The 21,322-nt window shown below is 38.3% G+C and overlaps 2 protein-coding genes and 1 long non-coding RNA gene across 5 annotated transcripts in view; all 3 read left to right on the top strand.

Moving 5' to 3' along the window:
* The window catches only part of LOC143847353 (actin-related protein 2/3 complex subunit 1B-like), an 85,074-nt gene that overhangs the window by 23,910 nt on the left and 39,842 nt on the right, over positions 1-21,322 (top strand). The window lies entirely within an intron of this gene.
* LOC143847350 (uncharacterized) lies at positions 2,472-13,279 on the top strand. Its single transcript, XR_013235020.1, has 3 exons — positions 2,472-2,691; positions 3,387-3,502; positions 12,644-13,279. It is a non-coding gene; the product is annotated as an uncharacterized LOC143847350 (long non-coding RNA).
* Positions 15,612-21,273, top strand: LOC143847347 (nucleobase-ascorbate transporter 1-like). Of its 3 annotated transcripts, none has more exons than XM_077356147.1 (15): positions 15,612-15,873; positions 16,541-16,669; positions 17,780-17,877; positions 18,001-18,177; positions 18,302-18,402; positions 18,496-18,571; positions 18,652-18,711; positions 18,822-19,009; positions 19,223-19,319; positions 19,422-19,508; positions 19,694-19,752; positions 19,855-19,946; positions 20,030-20,107; positions 20,379-20,539; positions 20,650-21,273. In XM_077356147.1, the coding sequence occupies exons 2-15, from the start codon at positions 16,594-16,596 to the stop codon at positions 20,746-20,748; spliced, it is 1,449 nt and encodes a 482-aa protein (XP_077212262.1). In that variant the 5' UTR covers positions 15,612-15,873; positions 16,541-16,593; the 3' UTR covers positions 20,749-21,273. The 3 variants fall into 3 exon arrangements, with proteins under 3 accessions (XP_077212262.1, XP_077212260.1, XP_077212261.1); XM_077356145.1 differs by having other exon boundaries at positions 20,642-21,264; XM_077356146.1 differs by having other exon boundaries at positions 15,612-16,005; positions 20,642-21,264.

Genomic DNA, 21,322 nt, shown 5'->3' with positions numbered 1-21,322 from the left:
ATACTATTTTTTGAGAGATAACACCCGAGGAGGATCTGAGATTAATAGAGTCAGGAAGGTAGCTACCTGCCTTGACAAGAATGCACAACCTGGAATAATTTAATCTCGTAGATTCGGCTGTGTGGGAGTCCATATAGAGAGGTTTCCCGATGATACTTGCAATGCGGCTTAAGATGTGTCGTCCAGAACTTCAAATGGAGCCCCGGAAGTCGAACCCAGACAGGAATTTCCTGGATCTTTTTCCTCTCAATTGAGGAGTTGGGGGACCACTTTTGGAGGATTAGAGGCCGTCCTCATAGCTATGGCCCGGCTCTTCAAGAACACGGGTGCAATCTTCTGAGATTGTAAATTGAAACAGGAAGAAACCCTCTTCTAGGGTAAATAGTTGAAAGTCACCCTTGAGTTTCCATTTGCGGGAGAGATTTTCCTTAAGGGCGATGAAGTAGGGTCTCTTACCTAAGAAGTAACCCACAAGACAGTTTGACCATTTGATCTCTGCTTCTTCCGTTTCTTCATCTTTAATATCTAGTTCCAGGTTCGTAACTTCATCTTCATTTGGGATAAGAAAATCAAGATTTGTTGGTGTTGGGTTAGTAGGAGCTGGTGGGGCAACTTGTTCTGAGAAAAGAGCTTTCCATGGGGAGTTTTGGGTCGGATTTCCATTTCCAGAAAAAGGTACTAGCAGATGCAATGAAAGATTGATCTTTGATTCTGAGATTTTGCCCTCGAATGGTGCTAGGAGGAAGGATTTCAGGGAGATAGTTCAACGTTGAACCAGCAAACTTGAGTCCAGCAATGGATCCTGGGAGAAGAGGATCAGGGTGTCCATCCTTGCATATGGTATTTTGAGTAATGGGGGTGATAGCAGCTTCTTTCCTTTTGTTATTCTGACCTTCTCGAGAGGGGTGCTGACCAGTTTCAGTAACCACACAACAGGGTGTATTAGGGGGGACCAAGGCCAATAAGACTTTCATTGGGATTCGAAGGGTCAGAAACTTGCTGCTCAAAATTTCCATCTGCAGGTAAGCTACGTCCTTTAGACTTTGGAGAAGAAAGGGGGTTTTCCTTCATTGCAGAGGCACTGTCAACTGCACTAAATGTTGATGTGAGGTGGTTATCATTGGGACAAGGTTTGTTATCATCACTAAATGCAAGAGAGCGCCAAGTCAGTTCAGCTGCTACTCCCAAGCCAAGTTCGTCAGATGCAATCAAATCCCAGCTTTCCCGCCCTCTCTTGATTCAAATTAAAGAGATAAAAAAAATGTTTACCTACAAAACTCCACTTCGTACTAGAATCTTCGTCGTGTTTTTAAAACCCAAACATTCTTGATCATTATTTACCGATAATTACTCCAACCATTGCTCTGATACTGCTTTGTTGCAATAAACACAATCTATATGGTGCTTACATAATGAAAATAGTAAACAAACTACAAGCATAAGGTGTAGACGAATGTTTTACGTGGTTAAAAAAAAGTACTATTTAGTGATTTTAGATTTTCAAAAGGGCGCTGATATTCCCCCGCCCCTAGGCTGGCTAACGTTTTCCCACCATTTGACCGGTCTCTCTCTCTCCACACACACACAACAGGAACAGTTGGTGGGGCTAACCGTTGGTGGAATGGTGGGCCCATCTTTGAACAACGTAGGCCCCGCTCATACCACACCATAGGATAATCCAAACCGTCCATTTGATGGGCCATAAACGTAAATAGGTTGTGTCCCAAAACGGTAAATGGGAAACGCGACACCTATCCCCAACCGTTAGATCCTCTAATCAGAATGCCATGCCCTTTGATGAAAGGTTTCGGATCACACCAATGTGAAGCGGTGGGTGGGCCCCCGCTCATACCACACCATAGGATAATCCAAACCGTCCATTTGATGGGCCATAAACGTAAATAGGTTGTGTCCCAAAACGGTAAATGGGAAACGCGACACCTATCCCCAACCGTTAGATCCTCTAATCAGAATGCCATGCCCTTTGATGAAAGGTTTCGGATCACACCAATGTGAAGCGGTGGGTGGGCCCACGTGGAAACTCTTCTCATTTTAGAGGGCTGGAGATGAGGATGATGTCGTCGTCTTGCATGGAAAGGGTACAATTGTACAGACCGGAAAAGAGGGGCATTTTCGTAATTGAGACACTCACATATTTCGCGGGAGAGCGTACCGTGGGACGGAACACGTATCGGCCTGTAGTTGGAAGCCCCACGAAGCTTCCACTTTGTGTCGACACTCGACACGTGAAGTGCAGAGATAAAAAGCAAGTGTCCTGGAGTCTAATTTAGACACCCCTAAAAATTATTTATTACACCCTCAATAGTTTGTCTTGTATGTCAAACGTATAAGCAAATCGAATAGGACAAACTGACTAGGTAGAAAGTAGATAGATATAGGGGTACAAGTCGTCATAGTCTTTCTTTCTCTGTTTTTTTTCTTTCTTTAAGCGTCATTTACAAGGCAAGAGTAAAAATGATTTGAAAGGACTAATTGAGCTGCAATCAATAAAAAGTTTAAGTCCTTGTTTCCGTTAATAGCCGTAAAAACTCCTGTTTCCGTTCCGTTCGAGGATTGACGGCCTTTGACTTCAGATCTTGGTTTCTCTTTTGCATCTCCGTTTTCTTTTTCTCCTGCTTTTTTCCCGTCTCTTTCTTTGAGATCTCCGTTTTACTTATGGCAGATCTGCTGGTATTTGATTTTATTTTGAAGTTTTAGAATTTTGGAATTTTTTTGCTTTTTTCCGTTTAGATTTTTTAGCGGTGATGAAAGAGTGGAGTTTCTATTTATACCTCTCTCTCTCTCTCTCTCTCTCTCTCTCTGAGATTTCAGTATTACTCATGGAAGAAGAACTTCTGGTATTTGATTTTTTTTTTTTTTTCTTGAAGTGGTAGGAATTTGGAATTTTGTTGATTTTTCTCTTGATTTTTTTAGCGCGATTAAAGAGAGGAGTTTCTTTATAGTTCGGTGTGATGTTTGAGATTTTTGGTTTTTAATATATAGCTGAGATCTCTGCTGAGGGTTTGGTTCTTGTTTTGTTCAAGATCTCTCTTCTGAGAGGTTATTTTACCGGATCTGAATTCAGTTTCCTAATTCCAGTATCTTTTCATGTGTTTGTTTACTTGAATTTTGTTTGACTCTTCTTCTTCTTCTTCTTCTTTTTTTCTTGAGTTTTTTTGTGTATTTGTTTTCCCTATTTGGTGCTTTGTCGTGGCATCGTTTGACAACGAGAGAGAGCACACTAGTCTGCATTCATGTAAAGGGACATGACTGTGTACAAGTGTGCTCTCTCCCGTTGCCATTCAATTCGCCTGCAAAGCATTTTTTTGTTCTTGTTGTCTTTATGTTTTCTTACACTTCTCATAATCTTCATGAAATGTCATCAGGCCCCTTGAGGAGTTCGGTCATCAAAATTGGCATGATAAGTTTCCAATGGTTTTGTTGGCCTCAACTGGATGGATCCGATTATGCAGTGCTGTGATCATTAGGGCAAGGTGGGAAGGTAAGAGAACTTGGAAGATTTACAGCTAAATCTCCACCAAAAACACAAATGTAAACCCAAAATAACTAGACTTTTATATATGTCAAAACACTTAAAAAGAAACTTTCTGTTCTTTTTTCTTTTTCCATAAAATTTCTACACTTCTTCTCCCTTCAACCTTTACCCTTGGAGCTTACTTTTGAATCTTTAAGCTTTCCCTTGAAGCTTCTCTTTAAGCTTACAATCTCTCCACAAATTACTTCATACTTACTCCTAAAATAGCTAAATACATTAAACACCTTGTTGTAGTCCCCATGAATCCTTTAGGTATCCTAAGCAACATCATAGGAACTCCCCGTTGACTCTTTGATAATCTAGCTTACACATTAAGAACTCTAGAAAACATTCAATGAATTTTTCATTTTCCACACATAATAACTAGCCTATAAGACTACAAAGACTTTCCACAAAACCATAAAGATTGATTTTGATTTACAATTCCAACACCTTTCCTTAAATCAAAATTCCAATAAGAATTAGAAACTTCTAATCTTCATCACTTTGATCATCATCTGCACTTGTGAAATCTTCACTTTCAGCTTTGCAATTTCGCTTTTAAGAAACTAGATGTGATTCTCTAAATCTTTCACTTGTTCTCTTTCCTCCATTAAATTGTGATAATTAGCATCGACGAAGACGGTAGGGTAACATCCCGACAAGAAATAAACGGCGACATGTGCTGGGCTTTCTTCAGCTTCTTTCTTGGTTTTTGCCACATTCCTGAAAAATTCATTGAAAATCCTATGGTTTCCAATCCATCTTCAACCGAAGCTTTAAAATTTTGTCTGTGCTCTAAGGGAGGTTTGAGCTTCAATTTTTCAGTAGCTTCTTTAGAAATGCTTTGAACAAAGCTTTGACAAAAACAGTTTCCATGGTGCTTTTGCATAAACGAATATCATAATTGTTACCTTCTTGCAACATCATCGGGATAAAAAAAAAAGAAATTGTTCTTTTACCGGTACACAAAAGAGGACACATGCTGGTCCAACAACTCTTGATAAATAAAAGAAAATTGTTCTCTTTCTCAAACCACCAAAAAATTGCACCAATCATCAATGAAAGCCCACAAGTTAATATAGAGAAGAGTATCGTTCTCTATTCTAACAAAAAATTTCTAAGCAAATCCTTTCCATTTAACTTTTAAATTGAACTATAATCATTAAAAAACTTTTAAAATGGATCATCCTTCCAAACCAAACACATGAAGGAAATTTTTACTTAAAAATCTAAATTTTGGGAAAAACAATCCACTTGGACAGACCTTCACGCTCTGGATAATTACTTTTTGTAGAAAACTCCGACGTAATTATGTGATATGTTATGTGCGTCAATGCAAGACTTGTCAAGCCAATCTCAATACACTAGCCTTTATACTCTTTTGTCCCTGGTCGACTTTGGGAGAATGTTAGTTTGAATTTTGTTAAATATTTACCTATGACCATAGTTGCTGAAAATGCCTTAGGAAGGTGGAAAATGTGTTTTCGAAACATTTCCGAAATATGGAGCAGTAACTAGTGTCAGAACTACGGATGGCACGTCTAGTGAGTTTTCCATTACAATAGGACTGCACCAAGGATCAGCTCTAAGCCCTTATCTTTTTACTCTAGTTATGGATAAACTTACGGAGGTTATCCAGGACGACGTGCCGTGGTGTATGTTATTTGCAGATGACATAGTATTAATTGAAGAGACAAAAGCAGGAGTTAATGCTAAGTTAGAGTTATAGAGAATTACTTTGGAATCCAAAGGTTTTTGACTGACCAGGACTAAGACAAAGTATATGGAGTGCAACTTTAGTAATGTAAGGAGGTGGGGCGATGATGTAGTAAATATGACTGGACAGTTGGTACCTAAGAGGGATATCTTTCGCTATCTTGGTTCAATCCTACATAAGGAAGGAGAGATTGAAGAGGATGTTAATCACATAATAAGAGCAGGTTGGTTGAAGTGGAAGCATGCTTCAAGAGTTCTGTGCGACCGTAAAATACCTACCAAGTTGAAGGGAAAGTTTTATAAGATAGCTGCGAGGCCAGTCATATTGTACTGCTAAAATGTTGGGCCACCAAGAAGCAGCATGTTCATAAGATGAGTGTAGCGGAGATACGAATGCTTAGATGGATGTGCAGCCACACAAAGTTAGATCGAATTAAAAACGAAGACATCCGTAAAATGGTGGGGGTGACACCAATTGAGGAGAAGATGAGAGAGCACCGCTTAAGATGGTTTGGGCAAATCCAACGTAGGCCTTTGGATGCTCCAGTGAGAAGAAGTGACTCGTGCCAAGTTTTTTTTTTTTTTTTTTTTTTTTTTGCTTGGTAATTTGGGGTTAGGCAGACCCCCACCAGATATATATATATATATATATATATATATATAAAGGAAAGCAATTACAGCCGGGGATAGAGCATCAACTTGACTCGTGCCAAGTTGATGGAGTAAAAAGAGGTAGGAGCAGACCGAAAACAACTTGGGTAGAAACAGTGAAGAAAGACTTGAGGGCTAGGAACATAATAGAGAACATGACCTTGGATAGGATAGAATGGAAGAAAATGATCCATGTAGATGAACCCAACTAATGTCAGGATTAGACGTAGTCAATTTGAGCCAGATAGACCCTTTCACCTTCCTCATGAAAATTTTCTAAAGGATTCATTAGCCGACCCCAACTAGTTTGGGACAAAGGCTTAGTTGAGTTGAGTTTTGTGTGTGGGTGTTGGGGTTGGAGGGGGGCCCGGGGGGATTTCAAAACGCGTGGGAAACATATGGGGAACTTATGTATAACATTTGTGAAACCCATGACTAAAGTATGGAAACACGTGAGCAACATATGAAAAACATATGGAAACATGTAGGAAATGTGTGTGAAACATAAAGGAAACATTTTGAAAAATCACACCAAAATAATTGTGGAATACATATAGAAAAGAATACAATAGTACATATAATAATAAATAAAAAAATAAGTAAAAAATTCTGCTAGAAAATGAAAATATGTATTCATTCAAAAAAAAATATGTAAGGAATGTACACAAATCATCTATGTATGCCTCTAAATTAAATAAAAATTATGAAAAAAGTTTAGGTGCATTTCTCTCACATATTTCTCTAATGTTCCCCTTGTGTTTCACATGTGTTTCCATTGATATTGTTCTATCGTTTCTGCAATGTTTTTAATTCGTTTCTGAGACGTTTCTCAATGTACTTCTCATCAATTTTTTATTGCTTCCCCATTTCTTATTTCCCCTATATTTTTCCAACATGTACCGCTTCTGTTTCACTTTTTACTTTCCAAGTTCGCTTCTTGGGCTGATAACTTTGCCTAGGATTGCTAAGAAGTTTGATTCCATCTTCGTTGCTGTCAATAGTTTCTTAAAAATATCTTATTTCACTTTGTGCCAGAAGACTTCTATTGCGTCTTAGGTCGTCGAATTGTTCTTGCGAGAGGACGTATGTCTACATGGAGTTCATAGGTCATTTATATCAGGTAAAGATACCAGGTTCTTGGGCCATTTTCAAAAAAAATTATGGAGCAAATGAGGACTACATTTTAATTCAGTAGCGCGAACTATCTCCAAACAAATGGACAAAAATAAGCGATCAATCACAGTTTAATGGAGATGCTTAGTTGGAGAGATACCTCATCAATAGGACTTAATTCTATCCCATACAGAGTTTGCATATAATAGTTATATTAATCTCTCTATCGGAAAAATCACCTTTTGAGACCTTATATAGCCCTTCCATTCCTCACCTTTTGAGAGCAGATATAGCACTTCCATTCCTCACCTTTTAGACTACATCCCTATATCCTATCTTGGGAGAGTAGTGATGAGACCGATGACCCGTCCAACACATAGAGGGGGTACAACAAGAGGTGTTAGGTATTGCAATTGAGTAATGATAGGTACAAAGTGTCCATTGATCAGCATAGGAGAAATCATTCCTTTAGCGCGGGAGATCTAGTGATGGTGTTCTTTTGGCGAGAGTGATTCCTGAATGGAGCCAGCGACAAGTTGAAGAGAAAAAAGTTTGGACTATATAGAATCCTCCTTAACTCTACCCCAGAAAGGGTTTGCATGTAATAGTTATATTAATCGCTCTACAGAGTGATTCCTGAATGGAGCCAGCGACAAGTTGAAGAGAAAGAAGTTTGGACTATATAGAATCCTCCTTAACTCTACCCCAGAAAGGGTTTGCATGTAATAGTTATATTAATCGCTCTACAGAGTGATTCCTGAATGGAGCCAGCGACAAGTTGAAGAGAAAGAAGTTTGGACTATATAGAATCCTCAAGAGGTTAGGTCTAAATGCATATCTATTGGACCTTCTTGGGGATATTATTACTTCTCTCGTCTTCAACTTTACTGATTTTTATCCGCATAATGGAGACTCGTTAGAGCCCGTTGTCATTACGTCATTGCCTTCTAGGGTGAGCTCATCAGTAGAGAATCAGAACGAGAAGATTGTGGATGTCAGGATGATAGATACCTGCCGAAGATCTCACAAGAGGTATCTAGTTTGTTGGCGAGGTTAACCTTCGACCGACTGCTCGTGGATTGATGAGGCTGAGTTACGAAGATGGTGAGAACCTCTACCAATGCGTTGTAGACATCTACATCTACTCGACAAAATAAGTTTTTCCCACATGGGGAGGGGGAGGGGCTGATGTGATTCAGCCTAGGATTAGTTTATTTAGTTAGGACATGTTTGTTTTATTTATTTAGACACCCTCGATTGGAGTGCAAGGAATAAACCCCTCCTCAGTTGGAGCGCCGCACGCCCTTTTTCTCTCCTCACTTTCTCGCCCCCTCTCCCTCTCACACCTCTCGGATGAGAGATCCTTTCCTCCATCTCTTCTTTCTCCTCTCCTCTCGTAACTCCCATATGAGAGAGCCATCCTCCCCCCTAGGGGTGCAACTCGGGTCGGGACCCGAGGAACCCATTTTTCCAACCCAACCCGATTTCCAACCCGGCTAGGCTCAACCCGATTTGCAATCGGGTCAACCCGACCCAACCCGACCCAACCCACCCGATTTCCAATTCATGCACATGTTTTTTGTGAGCCCCACTGTTTTTTTTTTTTTTTTTGCTCACATTGCTACATAGGCATCCACCATATAAAAACTCTTTGTAACTGAATTGAAGGATAAATGAATGAGATAATTCCCCTAATCCCTTGACACATAGGCATCCACCATCTCTCTCTCTCTCTCTCTCCATCGGTATCATTTCCCCTTTCTCATCCTCCCTTATTTCTTTAATCATTCCCCTCTTCTCCTTATACACCTTCTTTACACATAATTCCCCTAATCCCTTGACACCATCTTACGCTGATCCCATTACCATATTACCATTCCCCTTTTATCAACATTTAGGTATTGATTTGAACCTTCTAAAGTATTTTTTTGGATCTATCATTATGCTAAGTACTTTTTTGATTTAATTGATCTCTTAGTTTGATTTTCTATAAATTTTATATGAATTCTCTATTTGTGAATTAATATAATTTGACGTTTTATTTGTTTGGGAATGTTTGTTTTGCTGCCTTAGTGAATTAGTAACCTGTTTAACTTTCCAAAGTTTCAATATCTAATTTGCGAACCCTAGGTTTACATCAATATTTTGTTCAATGAATATTAATGTTGATGAGTCTGATGACATTTATGGTAATTTATTTACTCGTTTGGTTATTTTGTTGATATTAATCATGTAAATCTTGCTATGTTCTATGTTGCATGGATTCTTTGCCCCCCTCTGTCAAATCCGTGTCGACACGTCTCCGCATCCGAATCGGACATGGATTCACTTGGGACACACCCGGATTCTTGTCATAGCTGTGTCCCGCACGAATCCTCTTTTTTTTGGGTGAATCCGATTCATCGTTGTCTCTTTTGAAATGCGAATCCTGTATATTTTCCCTTTAAATGTATTTTCTTCTTAACTTTTTTTATATGAAATCACAACCCGTACTCTTTTAATAAAAACCCTAGCGCCTCAACCCGCGAATATCAAACCCTTGCTCCTTAAGCTCTCTTAATACAAAAATCGCCTCTACCCTCTACTCTAAATTTTTTCATGAATCTATATGCATAGACATATATATATATATTTAAATATTAAATTTTGAAAATTTTATTTTATTTAAAAATTACCGAATGCGAATCCTACTTTTGGGGGTTTGCCGAATCCGACACCTCGAATCCGTGTCGGATCCCGACACGCGAATCCGAATCCATGCAACACTGGCTATGCTATAAATACAAGTTTTGTTATTTCTTCAAGTAAACATGTTTTAGGAGCAACAAATTATACTTGTTAAAACATATTACCATACCTTTTAGACGGATGGTATTCATACTTCCGTTTTTTAATACACTTGGTTCCTTATTCATTAAGTACAAATTTCCTTATTTTAAACTTGCAGGTTTACAACAACCAATTAAAGGACTTTCTAAGTTGGTTCTATTCTGTGCTTTCGGGAATTCTCGTGTGGATCTGGATTTATAAATCTGGGGTGTTGGGGTAGATTTATAAATTCAAGCATGGTTTCGGTGAGGTTCCAACACCTTTGGATTTCGTTTCACGTCAAGTTGGGCTAGGATCTGAACCCTGGTTCTTTAGGTTGGTTTCAGGTTGGTCCAACTTGAGCCAATCTGACCTCATTTTCACCCGTACTCTCTTCCAAAGTTTGACTTTGTTAAAGTATAAAAGATAAATACTGCCTTTCTCCGGAAGCTAAAGCTTTTGGAGAAGTTGGTAAGTTAACATGGTATCAAAGCCAAAGGTCTCGAGTTCAAACCTCCCAGATAGCAAAAATCCACATGCAATGGTCGGCCCAAAGTGGGACCACATGTGCCACGTGTTTGCCAAGTGGGCCACACGTGCGGGGGAGTGTTAAAGTATAAAAGATAAATACTGCCTTTCTCCATAAGCTTAAGCTTTTGGAGAAGTTGGTAAGTTAACAGACTTGTATCTTGTAACTTATCGTCTATATGGTGTAGTCCTAGAGGCATAGTGAGTGGCTTGATCCTTCATCAAATTTCCTCTCTAACTAGTTTTCTAATGTCTGATCATTCTGTAGATGTCCCATGCATCTTCTTTTTAGTAGCTTATTGAACCAGCGCTGCATAACTTTCAATTTAAAAAAGTGAGAATCTAGGATAATAATTTGAACTCTGAGATATTCAAACCAGTAAGCAATAACTTGCTTTCATAAGCCATAGCAATTTTAGAGCAATACAATATGTGCATATTTTAGAGGAAACCATTCATGGATGGTCTGAATAAAAGGTTATTGGCATCATTTATCACCGAACTACTTAACATCATCTTTTTTCTGTTTCGTAGGAGCCTTAACTTGAAACTGTTAGTACCCCAGAGAAACATTTCTTTGAATTGGGTTCCACATTTCTCCTTGACATTAAGCCAGAACCAGTATGAAGATTAGTAATCCATGAAATCATTAAACCCAATATTTGTTACCCAGTTCTCAAATTTAGGATTGTCTAGAAGACGTTCATAAATGTTACCATTAGCATATCCAAGTATCATTTACCTTCAAGAACCAGCCTCACAGCTCATCTTACATGGGCTCAGTTCAAGCATTACTCTATAGTAGGACTAGGAAACAACTCTTAATTCTGAGACGTTGGGTTTTTGGATATCTTCTCAAAAGTACCGGGCTAAAAAAAATACAACTTTCAGAAAAAGAAGCACCAACCACTATTGAGGTTCTGCAAACGGACAAAGGTAAATGACAGACAGGTTGCTAGAATCCTAGTTGATTGAAATAGCAACACAATAGCCAACTAGATCAGAGAACATATGAAATAATTTATATGTACTTGAACCAATTTTATTAAAAAAGTTACCTTTCCAACTAGATCAGAGAACATATAAAAATGTTATGATCCCTCAGATACTACAATGAGAAGAAAAAGGAATGAGATCTGACAGTTTATACATGAATGAGATCAACAATTTATAGATGAAATGGGAGTAAGTCAGCAATGAGGATCACAACTCGAAATTATTGCAAAAAAACTCATACCTAACAAATCTAGCCTACAAGAGATCTAGGATTTACAGTCATACCAAGAAACTTCAGTAATTATATTAACCTACAGGATGCTGTTTATCCAGAAATAGAGTTTGCTCATCCAATGTGTGAAATGACAGAAGCGAAGTTCAAGTTAAGTGAAGTGCATCCTAGACCAGCTTAATCTTTCTTTTGGTGAAGGGAACAATGGGGAAGAATCGGACTAAGTACAGAAGAGAGCAGATTATGCTCTTACATTCTTATTAACACAAATCCAAATAGGGTTGGTTGGGTGTAGACACATAAGAAGAAGAAAAAAATGTAATAACATAATATCAAAAGTTAGGGAAACTTGATAAGTAATTTAAAACAAAACTTGTGCATTTGGAGAGAAATTCCTGATTTTTTAATATGCACTAAGAAAACAGTACAACCAAATAAACAGAATCCTGGGAGGCCTTATCTGCAACCACAAATGTTATGATTGAGTGTTCATTTTGGAATTTGGCAGGAAATATAAGTTTTCAAAGTTTTGGCTTCACATAATTTTTTATCAAATCTAATGTATAGAAGGGGTTCAAGAATTATTGGTGTCAAAGGGACTCAGAGACTTGAATTGTTCTATAGTCTGCAGTTGTAAGTGGCATGACATGAAACCAAAAGATTAGCATGTGTGTGACACATTTTATTATTAAGTTAATAAAAAAAAAAAATTATAACTATCTTCATAACTTGATTCATTTCAAATTGAGATACTCAGTATGAAAGTGAGGTTGGTCATGATGTGGCATCATATGCTAGGTCATTTGAGATCCTAACATGCTATTCTTTAGTGCGTACTGTATAGTTGAACTGATGTATCTTAGATAAATTTATGGTAACATAGACCTATCATTCCACACATCTTTTGACAAACTGGTGACAATCTGTTTCCATAGTAGATTGGAAGTAGGCCTAATATTAGAATTTTCCTTGCTAACATCTTTCTATTCATGTGCGGACCACACACTCCATGTACTTCCTCCACTACTAGAATTTCTAGATCTTGATCTTCTGTGATGCAGAGAATTTGTACGCCATCAAATGATATCTAGAAGCATTCTCTACGTATATGAGAGGCTAAAGTGATGCAACACGTTGCTTCTTGGAGGAGGCTTCAGCCAAATTTCTACATATATAGTGGTTAGCGTTTTCCTACTCTTTGTTTCAGTCCTGCTTTCTCTTCTCGAACTGTTACTCTTTAACTTCAACATTATGTTAGTTAGAAGCATTACCACTTCATCTGTGTTCTTTCCATGAGTGATTTTTCCCCTGGTAGTTTGATGTGGTTAAGGAAATCAAAAACTTGATAATTTGTGCGGAAAAAACTAAGGATCCTCCCACATCAATTGTTCAACTGTGGATTAGAATCGGCACAAAGACGGAACAAGTCGGATGGTCGTGTTGTAATGTGGAATTTGCTGGAAGGGCTTTCATAGAAATGAAAATGGCAGTCAGTAGTGTGCATTAGGAATGCTTTTATACTTGGTTTGGTCTACTATATCTGTTGCAAGAGCTGGTACAGAAGAGATTTATGTTGTTCATTAAGGAGCAGTGAAACTTAGTTGTACTCAAATTTTGTTAAGAAGTGTATTAAATTCTCAACTTATTCAGTGTGTGAAATGCTTGCCCAATGTTAAATAGCAAAATTTTGGTGGGTCCTATCAATTGCTGATCCAAACCGTTCATCTGGTGGAATGGAGAAAAAAGTTGTCTTTTGCATATATCTAAGTTTAGTAGATTGAAACCTAAAAGAACCCTTGACCTCTCCTTATATTGTCTTTACCATTTTGATATATAGGCAGCTGATTTTTGCACTAGCATATTTTGATAACAGCACTATGCACTTTATTTTGTACTTCTCTAATTGGATGTTGATAGCATCTTGAGTATTGTAAGAGCCGTTAAAAGCTAATTAAAAGTGTAAAACAAAGTGACTAGTGTCATTATCAAAGCGGCAGTGTATATATATGTCCTATGTATAGTGTAGTTGGGCACCTTGTTGGAAGACCCAAAGCATTCATTTGGATTGCCCTGACGTCAATAAGGTTGGCCTTAAAAAAATCATCCCTAAGGTTGCAGGTATTTACCTCATAGAGTAGTCGTGTGAGTAGTTAACATGGAGGAGAAAAGCCTTGGATTTACCTGGAACTTAGCTCGTAGAATAGTGGTAAGAGTAGTGGTTGGGGATCTCATTACCAATGTAGAGAGAGACCATCATTCTCAGGAAATCCAAGCAAAAAATCATAGTTTTGTGTTTTTTTGCTTGGATTTTGTTGGGAGGAGACAAGGATTGCACGTTGACATCCTTGGTAGCTAGCCTTCAGGGATTTCATTCATCTAATGGTAACCAAACAGAGGTTTCAGATGATGTGGCAACTGAAACCCAAGTAAAACCCCTAAAAAGCAGGACGTCTGCCCAACCAACCAAAGATCCAAACCCTCCAATGTGTAGAGTTTGTATGATGTGCCGTCATAAATCAGAGGATTAAGATCATCCTTTAGAAATAATTTTTGGGTTATTTACATTGTGGAAATCCAAATGGATCTTCGAGTGAGGTTGGCCTCATGAAGTTCTACACGATCAAAGGTCTTTATTTTAGAATACATGTCACCTTATGGGACCCATGATAGATTTTTTTTAGGCCCTCTGTGTTTTAGATTATGACAACCGATTGTGGAGTGCCCAACCGATTATTAGACCGAAAATTGCACTTAATTTGAGTTAAATAATCGGTTGGGCACTCCACAATCGGTTGTCATAATCTAAAACAAACAGGCCGGCCCTTAGTGTGTGAGTTTCTACATTGCACACGTGGCAAATGTTCTTAGAAATTTATGTAAGGGTTAAGATGAGGTGCTTGAAAATAAGAAGACACTCTCTTCTGAGTTCTAACCATATTTCAAACTTCAAAAAGCTTTGGCCGTTGGGAGCCCCATGATATACGGAATCGCTTCCCAACCGTTTAATTTGAATTTTCTATTCTTAGCTGATATCGGCACTCTCCGTTCTTTGCAAACTACACCCCTTTCTTCTTATTTACCTACTAAGAGAGAGGCTCACCCTCATCATAATTACAAAATTCTCTGGATAATTTTGCAAGGGCGATGATTCCCCCGGTAGGATAATGCCCCCCACCCACACCAAAAAAAATAAAAAAAAACGTGGTTTGACGTAAAAAAGCATTCGAGTCTGCCCACAATTAACGTTAACAGTGGGCACATTATCCCGGGGGGAGGGGCGAAAAAATCATCTCCTTAATTGCAAATCTCTTTAAAAATCTAAAATCATTATGCCCCATTTCATGGGATTTTGGGATTTGCTAGGGAATTTCTCAAGATTTGCTAGGGAATTTTGTGGAAAGGTATTTGACAGTTTTGCGCGAGAGAACAGACACCTTGGACAAATTAAATCAATAAGACAAAATCTGTTGAGAAGTGAGCCTACGAGGCTATTCTCTCCTGCAAAAGTCAGCCGTGAAATGCACTTACGCGAAATTCCGTACAAAATCCCATGAAGAAATAATTTTACCTAATTTTTCCCAAAACCTTCCCAAATTTCTTGACATTTGCCTCCAAAAGGTAAAATTGGACCTACATAATTGAATGATCTAAAACCGTTCATTTGTAGGCCCCGACATTCCTCATAGGATGATCCTAACTATAGGCACTGACCCTCTAATTTGTGGATGTTTCTATAATATGTTGTAATCCTATGTCTGCCCCAGTAAATGAACGGTTTAGATCATCCAATTTATGGGCCCACGCAATGCTACATACGGCCATCTCCTTGTAAAAAAGGTTATGGTCACTATGAAGACTCTCTCAGGAGTAGAAAAATTCAAAATTGGTAAAAACGAGGGTGTAGTTAATAAATCCAGAGGATACCCATTTCGGAATCCCTTTTACCGTTGCACAGAATCAGTGAAAAGATATGTTAATAAATACCGCTGCACTCTAGGTAAAATCCTAATAAATACTGTTACTAAATGCCCATTGCTTCGGACGTAAAAAATCTGCTTCAAATATGAATTCCTCACACCAACCAGAGTCCTAACACCCCCACCTCTCTTATTTTCTCAAAACCCAACTCTATCCTGCCTCTTTCTCTGAGACCATTTCCATTAGTCTCAGTGCTTTCTCCTTTAAATAAAGATAGAAAACAACACAGAGTCTGCAAATTTTCACTGGGTTTGAAGCAGATTTATGGACACATTCATTCATTTACTTGAGTAAACCAAAGGAAACTTTCAGAGTAATTTTTTTTTTTTTTTCAATTTTCTTGTGTTTTTGTCTGAGATTGTGCTGTGTGCTTCTTGAAATGGATTTGGGAGCTATTTTGGACAGAAGTGGAGAATATTTGTTGGAGGGTTTCTCTTCCAAAGAGGTTTTGCTTTATGTTTTTCTCTTTTATCTAACCTTTTCATTATGTATTTCTCCAAACAGGTTAGTTTTTCCCCCCTCTTACCTCATATTCTCTAATCTGTTCCTTCAACAGTAAGACAAGCATCTTTTAAAGTTCTAATTTTTTTGTAACTTTTTTCCTGATGCATTCACAGTGAGGCTTTCGTCACTGAAATTCTTGCTTCTAGAACATTTATTCTTCCATCTTATGATCTGTTGATTCTTCTCTTTTTATCTTTTTGCTTTTAAGCTGTTGTCTACAACTTAATCTTGTTTTCTGGGATTTCTAGTTACAGCAAAGCTCTTTTGTGTTTTGGTTTCAAAGAACCCTCCTTCCTAAGTTTCTTCAGAGGGAAAATTAGAGCATGGTTTCCATGATTGCGTAGGAAATTTTGCTGTATTTTCTGAGGTTTTTAAAGTAGAACAAAAGGGTAGAAACATAAGTGTTCTTAGCTCATGAAGAGTGCGAAACTGAGGGGAATTTAGCAATACACTGATGCTGGTCACTTTCTTTGCAGAAAGTTGCTTTGGGATAGCAAGCCATTGACACTGTTACAGGAAGGTGGCGACCATGGAAGGCATTCACCATCCTCCGGAAGAGCAGTTGCAAGACCTGGAATTTTGTATTGATTCAAACCCTCCGTGGGGTAAGGCTTCTTCTAAGTTTGTTTTTCCCCCTGCTATCCTGGTTTTTCTTTTTTCATGAAAATTTTCTAAAGGATTCATTAGCCGATCCCAACTGGTTTGGGACAAAGGCTTAGTTGAGTTGAGTATCCTGGTTTTCATATGTGGAAATCAGTGACTTCCAGAACCTGTTTCACAGAGCAGTATGACATATACCAGTGATCTTCTCTGACTTGACTTAGATCTCATCTCAGTGTTCCGATGTATGAAGACCCTGAACTGAATATGTCTTATATTTCTAAATAAGATATGCCCAATTAGTTTTCTTCTTATACCAGTTCTAAACTGAAACTGAAATTTCTTTCAAGGATGTACTGATAAATAAGTCCAGATTTCCAGATGGATGATTTAAAAAAGTGTATATGTTCATCAAAAAAATGCACTGAATTGTCCGAGACAATGTTCATCGTGGACGATATGGCCTGATATGTCCAGGAAATCTCATACTTCAAACTATGTAACATTGAGATATATATTCACTACACATCCTTGCGGAGTCTCTATAACAATACCTATAGAATAATCTCTGAATCTGGCAGCAAGGGAGTGATAAAGGTTTTGCAAAACAGAGGTTTCAGGATCAGCAACACAGCCAATCAGATCCGTACCCCATCAAAATTAACCAACCCAAGCAACTTCATATAGGCGTTCATTCAAATGTTATGAGACAAAATAGAAAGATTTAGGTTGGCAGAGATTAGAATTCCTGATCTTTAGGAATTGATTAGGAAATGAATTATAAAATCTAGAAACACCAGTTGAACAAAAATTGGACTTCAGCTTAACCAGAAAGTTTTCTCTGAATCAATCCCAAGTCTTCTGCCTGAGAATAATGTTTGCAACGGGCGATGTTTGATAAACTCATTCTGCACTAGTATATGCTACAATTGCTCCCCCTAACTGTTGGATTCCCTCTCACCATTATGTAGATATGAGCTTTGTTGCTGTTTTATGTATGTTCTTAGGACAACAATTTCTTTTTATAGATGCAGTGAAGTAGTCTCTATTATTGGTTAAGGAACTATAAAAAATATTATATGAATTGATGACTCTCTGAGAAATTTCTCCTGCAGACGAAACAATGATCTTGGCATTTCAGAACTATATTGTGATGCTCGGAACATCCGTTATGATCCCTTCAATCCTTGTCCCACTGATAGGGGGAACTGATGTAAGTTGATTTGTATTGTGTTAATCTAGCTGAGAAAGGATATGGGCTTTCTGTCGGTGGTTGGATACTCGAATGCTAATGAGTTTCTCTTCTTCCTTTGCAAATCGGATGGGTGCAACTCAGGGTGACAAAGCAAGGACCATTCAGACACTCTTGTTTGTATCTGGTATTAAAACATTACTTCAGACATTGTTTGGAACTCGGTTGCCTGCTATAGTTGGCGGTTCTTACGCTTTCATCATACCTGTCCTCTCAATCATAGGCGATTCATCGTTAAAGAAGATCCCTGACCCTCATGAAGTATGGTTGTAGAGCAAGCTAACTGGATAATGCATTACTTTCAGTAACTTCATCGGCAGCCATCACCAATGTTATTTTTTTTGAAATGGTAAAGCCATCACCAATGTTCTCTAATATTTTGCAGAGATTTCTACAAACAATGCGTGCAATTCAAGGAGCATTAATCGTAGCATCAAGTTTACAAATCATCCTCGGTTTTAGTCAGCTATGGGGACTTTTTTCGCGGTATATTCCCATTTTTTTTTCTTAGATTCATCTGTCATCATCCAGATATCAAACACTAGCAATAACCATGAGGTTGATGAATTCTCTTCTCAGATTTTTCAGTCCACTGAGCATGGCCCCGGTTATGTGCTTAATCGGTTTGGGGCTATTGGAACACGGCTTTCCTATGGTGCTTCATCTATTTCCTTCCTCTAAATTATCATTTATCATCTACATTTTTGTCCAATTCAAGTAAAGATGATTTTGTAGGTGGGAAACTGCGTGGAAATTGGTATACCAATGCTTCTCACAGTCATTACATTTTGCCTGGTATCTCCCCAAATTTCGCTTGGAATAGTTTTGCTATGATCAGTTCTGGTTGAGCTACATCAATTGTAGATTCTTGTTAACACGGGGGATGGTTTTGTGGGAAAATGCAGTATCTAAAACATATCAAGGCATGGAGAGATTTCCCAGTGTTCGAGCGCTTCAGTATTCTTCTAAGCATCACAATCATATGGACATATTCCCATCTCTTGACGCTCGGTGGAGCTTACGGACATGTGCCAAACAAAACCAAAAATCACTGCCGCACTGATAGAGCTCATCTTATATCCTCTGCCCCTTGGTATGCAAACTTAAATCTCAAAACTTATCTATTTCCTCCATACTTTTTTTTTTGACTGAAAATTTCCTCCATACTTTAAGTCTAAGAAATATACTCGAATCAGTTTGAGGAAACACAGATATGCTTAGAAGACGAATGTTGTAAGCCTTGAGGTGCATGCACAATTGATATTGACAGACTAAATAAATCTGGATGATGTTACTCTGTATTCAGGATCAAGTTTCCCTATCCTCTACAATGGGGTCCACCCACATTTGACCCAGGGCATTCATTCGCCATGATGGCAGCAGTTATTGTTTCCCAGATAGAGGTTCATCCTGATAATATTCTGCTTCTGTTCCTCAACTGTACAAGGATTATTACAGACTCATGGGTCTGGCTTGTCTACTCACTTTAATTTCTGTGATTGCAGTCCACTGCCGCATACTTTGCGGCATCACGGTTTGCCATGGCCACCCCACCCCCAACATATGTTCTCAGTCGAGGCATTGGCTGGCAGGTAGTAACCCACATGTGTCAAATTAGTTCCTACCATATTGAATCTCTAAAGCCATCTCTACTTTCATGATACCCTTGATTTGCCATTTCTGAATTTAGTTCCTCATTCTCCTATGCTCCTTGGAAGTGTCTAGATCAAGAATTCTTTTAGATACCCACTATGCTCAGTAACTTTCTTTCCTACAGGGAATTGGTGTGCTGCTTGATGGCCTCTACGGAACAGTCACTGGGTCAACTGTATCTGTGTAAGGATCTTTTTGCAAATTTTTGGTTTAATAGACTCTTCTGCATTGAATTGTACTTGCATATTTGAAGATTATTATGAGTGATTTTGAATCTGATTTAAGGGAGAATGTGGGGGTCCTCGGACTATCTCGGGTTGGAAGCCGTCGGGTTGTTCAAGTGTCCGCTGGCTTTATGATTTTCTTCTCAGTGTTAGGTACGGTACTCAAGACTGCAGAACGTACAACCATTAAACACCATTGGATGATTCCTACTTTCGACACTAACCTTATTCTGCAGGAAAATTTGGAGCTTTGTTTGCATCCATACCGTTCCCGATATTTGCTGCACTCTACTGTGTTCTATTCGGTCTAATAAGTACGTAAATCAATCTCTTACACCATGAAAGATCAGATTAGTAAATATCAACTGTTAACGAGTAACGACATAATGAAAAGGCCTGCGGGGGTATATATATATATATATATATATATATATATATATATATATATATATATATATATATATATATATATATGTGTGTGTGTGTGTGTGTGTGTGTGTGTGTGTGTGTGTGTGTGCGCGCGTGTATATGTGTGTGTATGTATGTATGTATAAATTGACGACATTCTCATATTTGTGACTTCAGCATCTCTCGGACTATCATTCCTCCAATTCACAAACATGAATTCAATGAGAAACCTGTTCATTACTGGGTTATCCCTTTTCCTTGGGTTATCCATTCCACAATACTTTAACCAGTCTTGGGCTTATTCAGGACATGGGCCGGTGAACACAAAAGCAAGTTGGGTGAGTCACTAAATTTATTTCATTTTTTACTAAGTTTCCCCTAGATCCTTTAGTATCAACTATCAAGTAACCAATACAGAACCTGCAAATTTTCATATTCAGTTTGACAGTTTCGTCAATACAATGTTTTCTTCGGCACCAACAGTAGCATTGATAGTCGCCACTTTGTTGGACAATACGGTGGATGTCAAGGCGTCAAAGAAGGATAGAGGGACATCATGGTGGGCAAAGTTCAGAAACTTCAGAGAGGACATCAGAAATGAAGAGTTCTACACACTTCCATTCAATCTCAACAGGTTTTTCCCTCCAGCCTAGGCTTGAAATGAGTTAGGTGAATGAAGGGGAAAAGGAGAGGTTTTCTTACAGCTGTAGGTATTATGGATGAAAACTGATTCAATTTAGTTCAAATGGAGTCCAGCAGCATGGACATATGGCTGATGTCATCATTTTTCTTCATTGTAAATGTAGACTCTCTCTCTCTCTCTCTCTCTCTCTCTCTCTCTCTCTCTCTAAGTTTTTAACACCATACCAAAAGGGAATGACTAGCAAGACGTGCAAATTTTTTACCTTTCTGTGCCTAAAGATGGAGACACCTACATGTGGCAAAAAGCTTTACCTGTGACCCTCTATACATAACAAGGGTTGCTATACAAACCATTCTGCAACTTACAAAAGAAACACCCAAGCCACGAGTTGTCAGAACCAGTTGAGAGTGTGACACTGCATATCACATAAATTTTCTCAAACCTCATCCCAATTTCCTAACAATCAGACTTGCCAGGA

Source organism: Tasmannia lanceolata, unplaced genomic scaffold (assembly GCF_043159265.1).
Source record: "Tasmannia lanceolata isolate RefF3 unplaced genomic scaffold, GAP_Taslan_0.1 ptg000015l, whole genome shotgun sequence".
In the NCBI taxonomy this organism is placed as follows: Eukaryota; Viridiplantae; Streptophyta; class Magnoliopsida; order Canellales; family Winteraceae; genus Tasmannia; species Tasmannia lanceolata.
The sequence above is the reverse complement of the archived record's forward strand: the minus strand, read 5'-3'. Positions and strand labels throughout refer to the sequence as shown.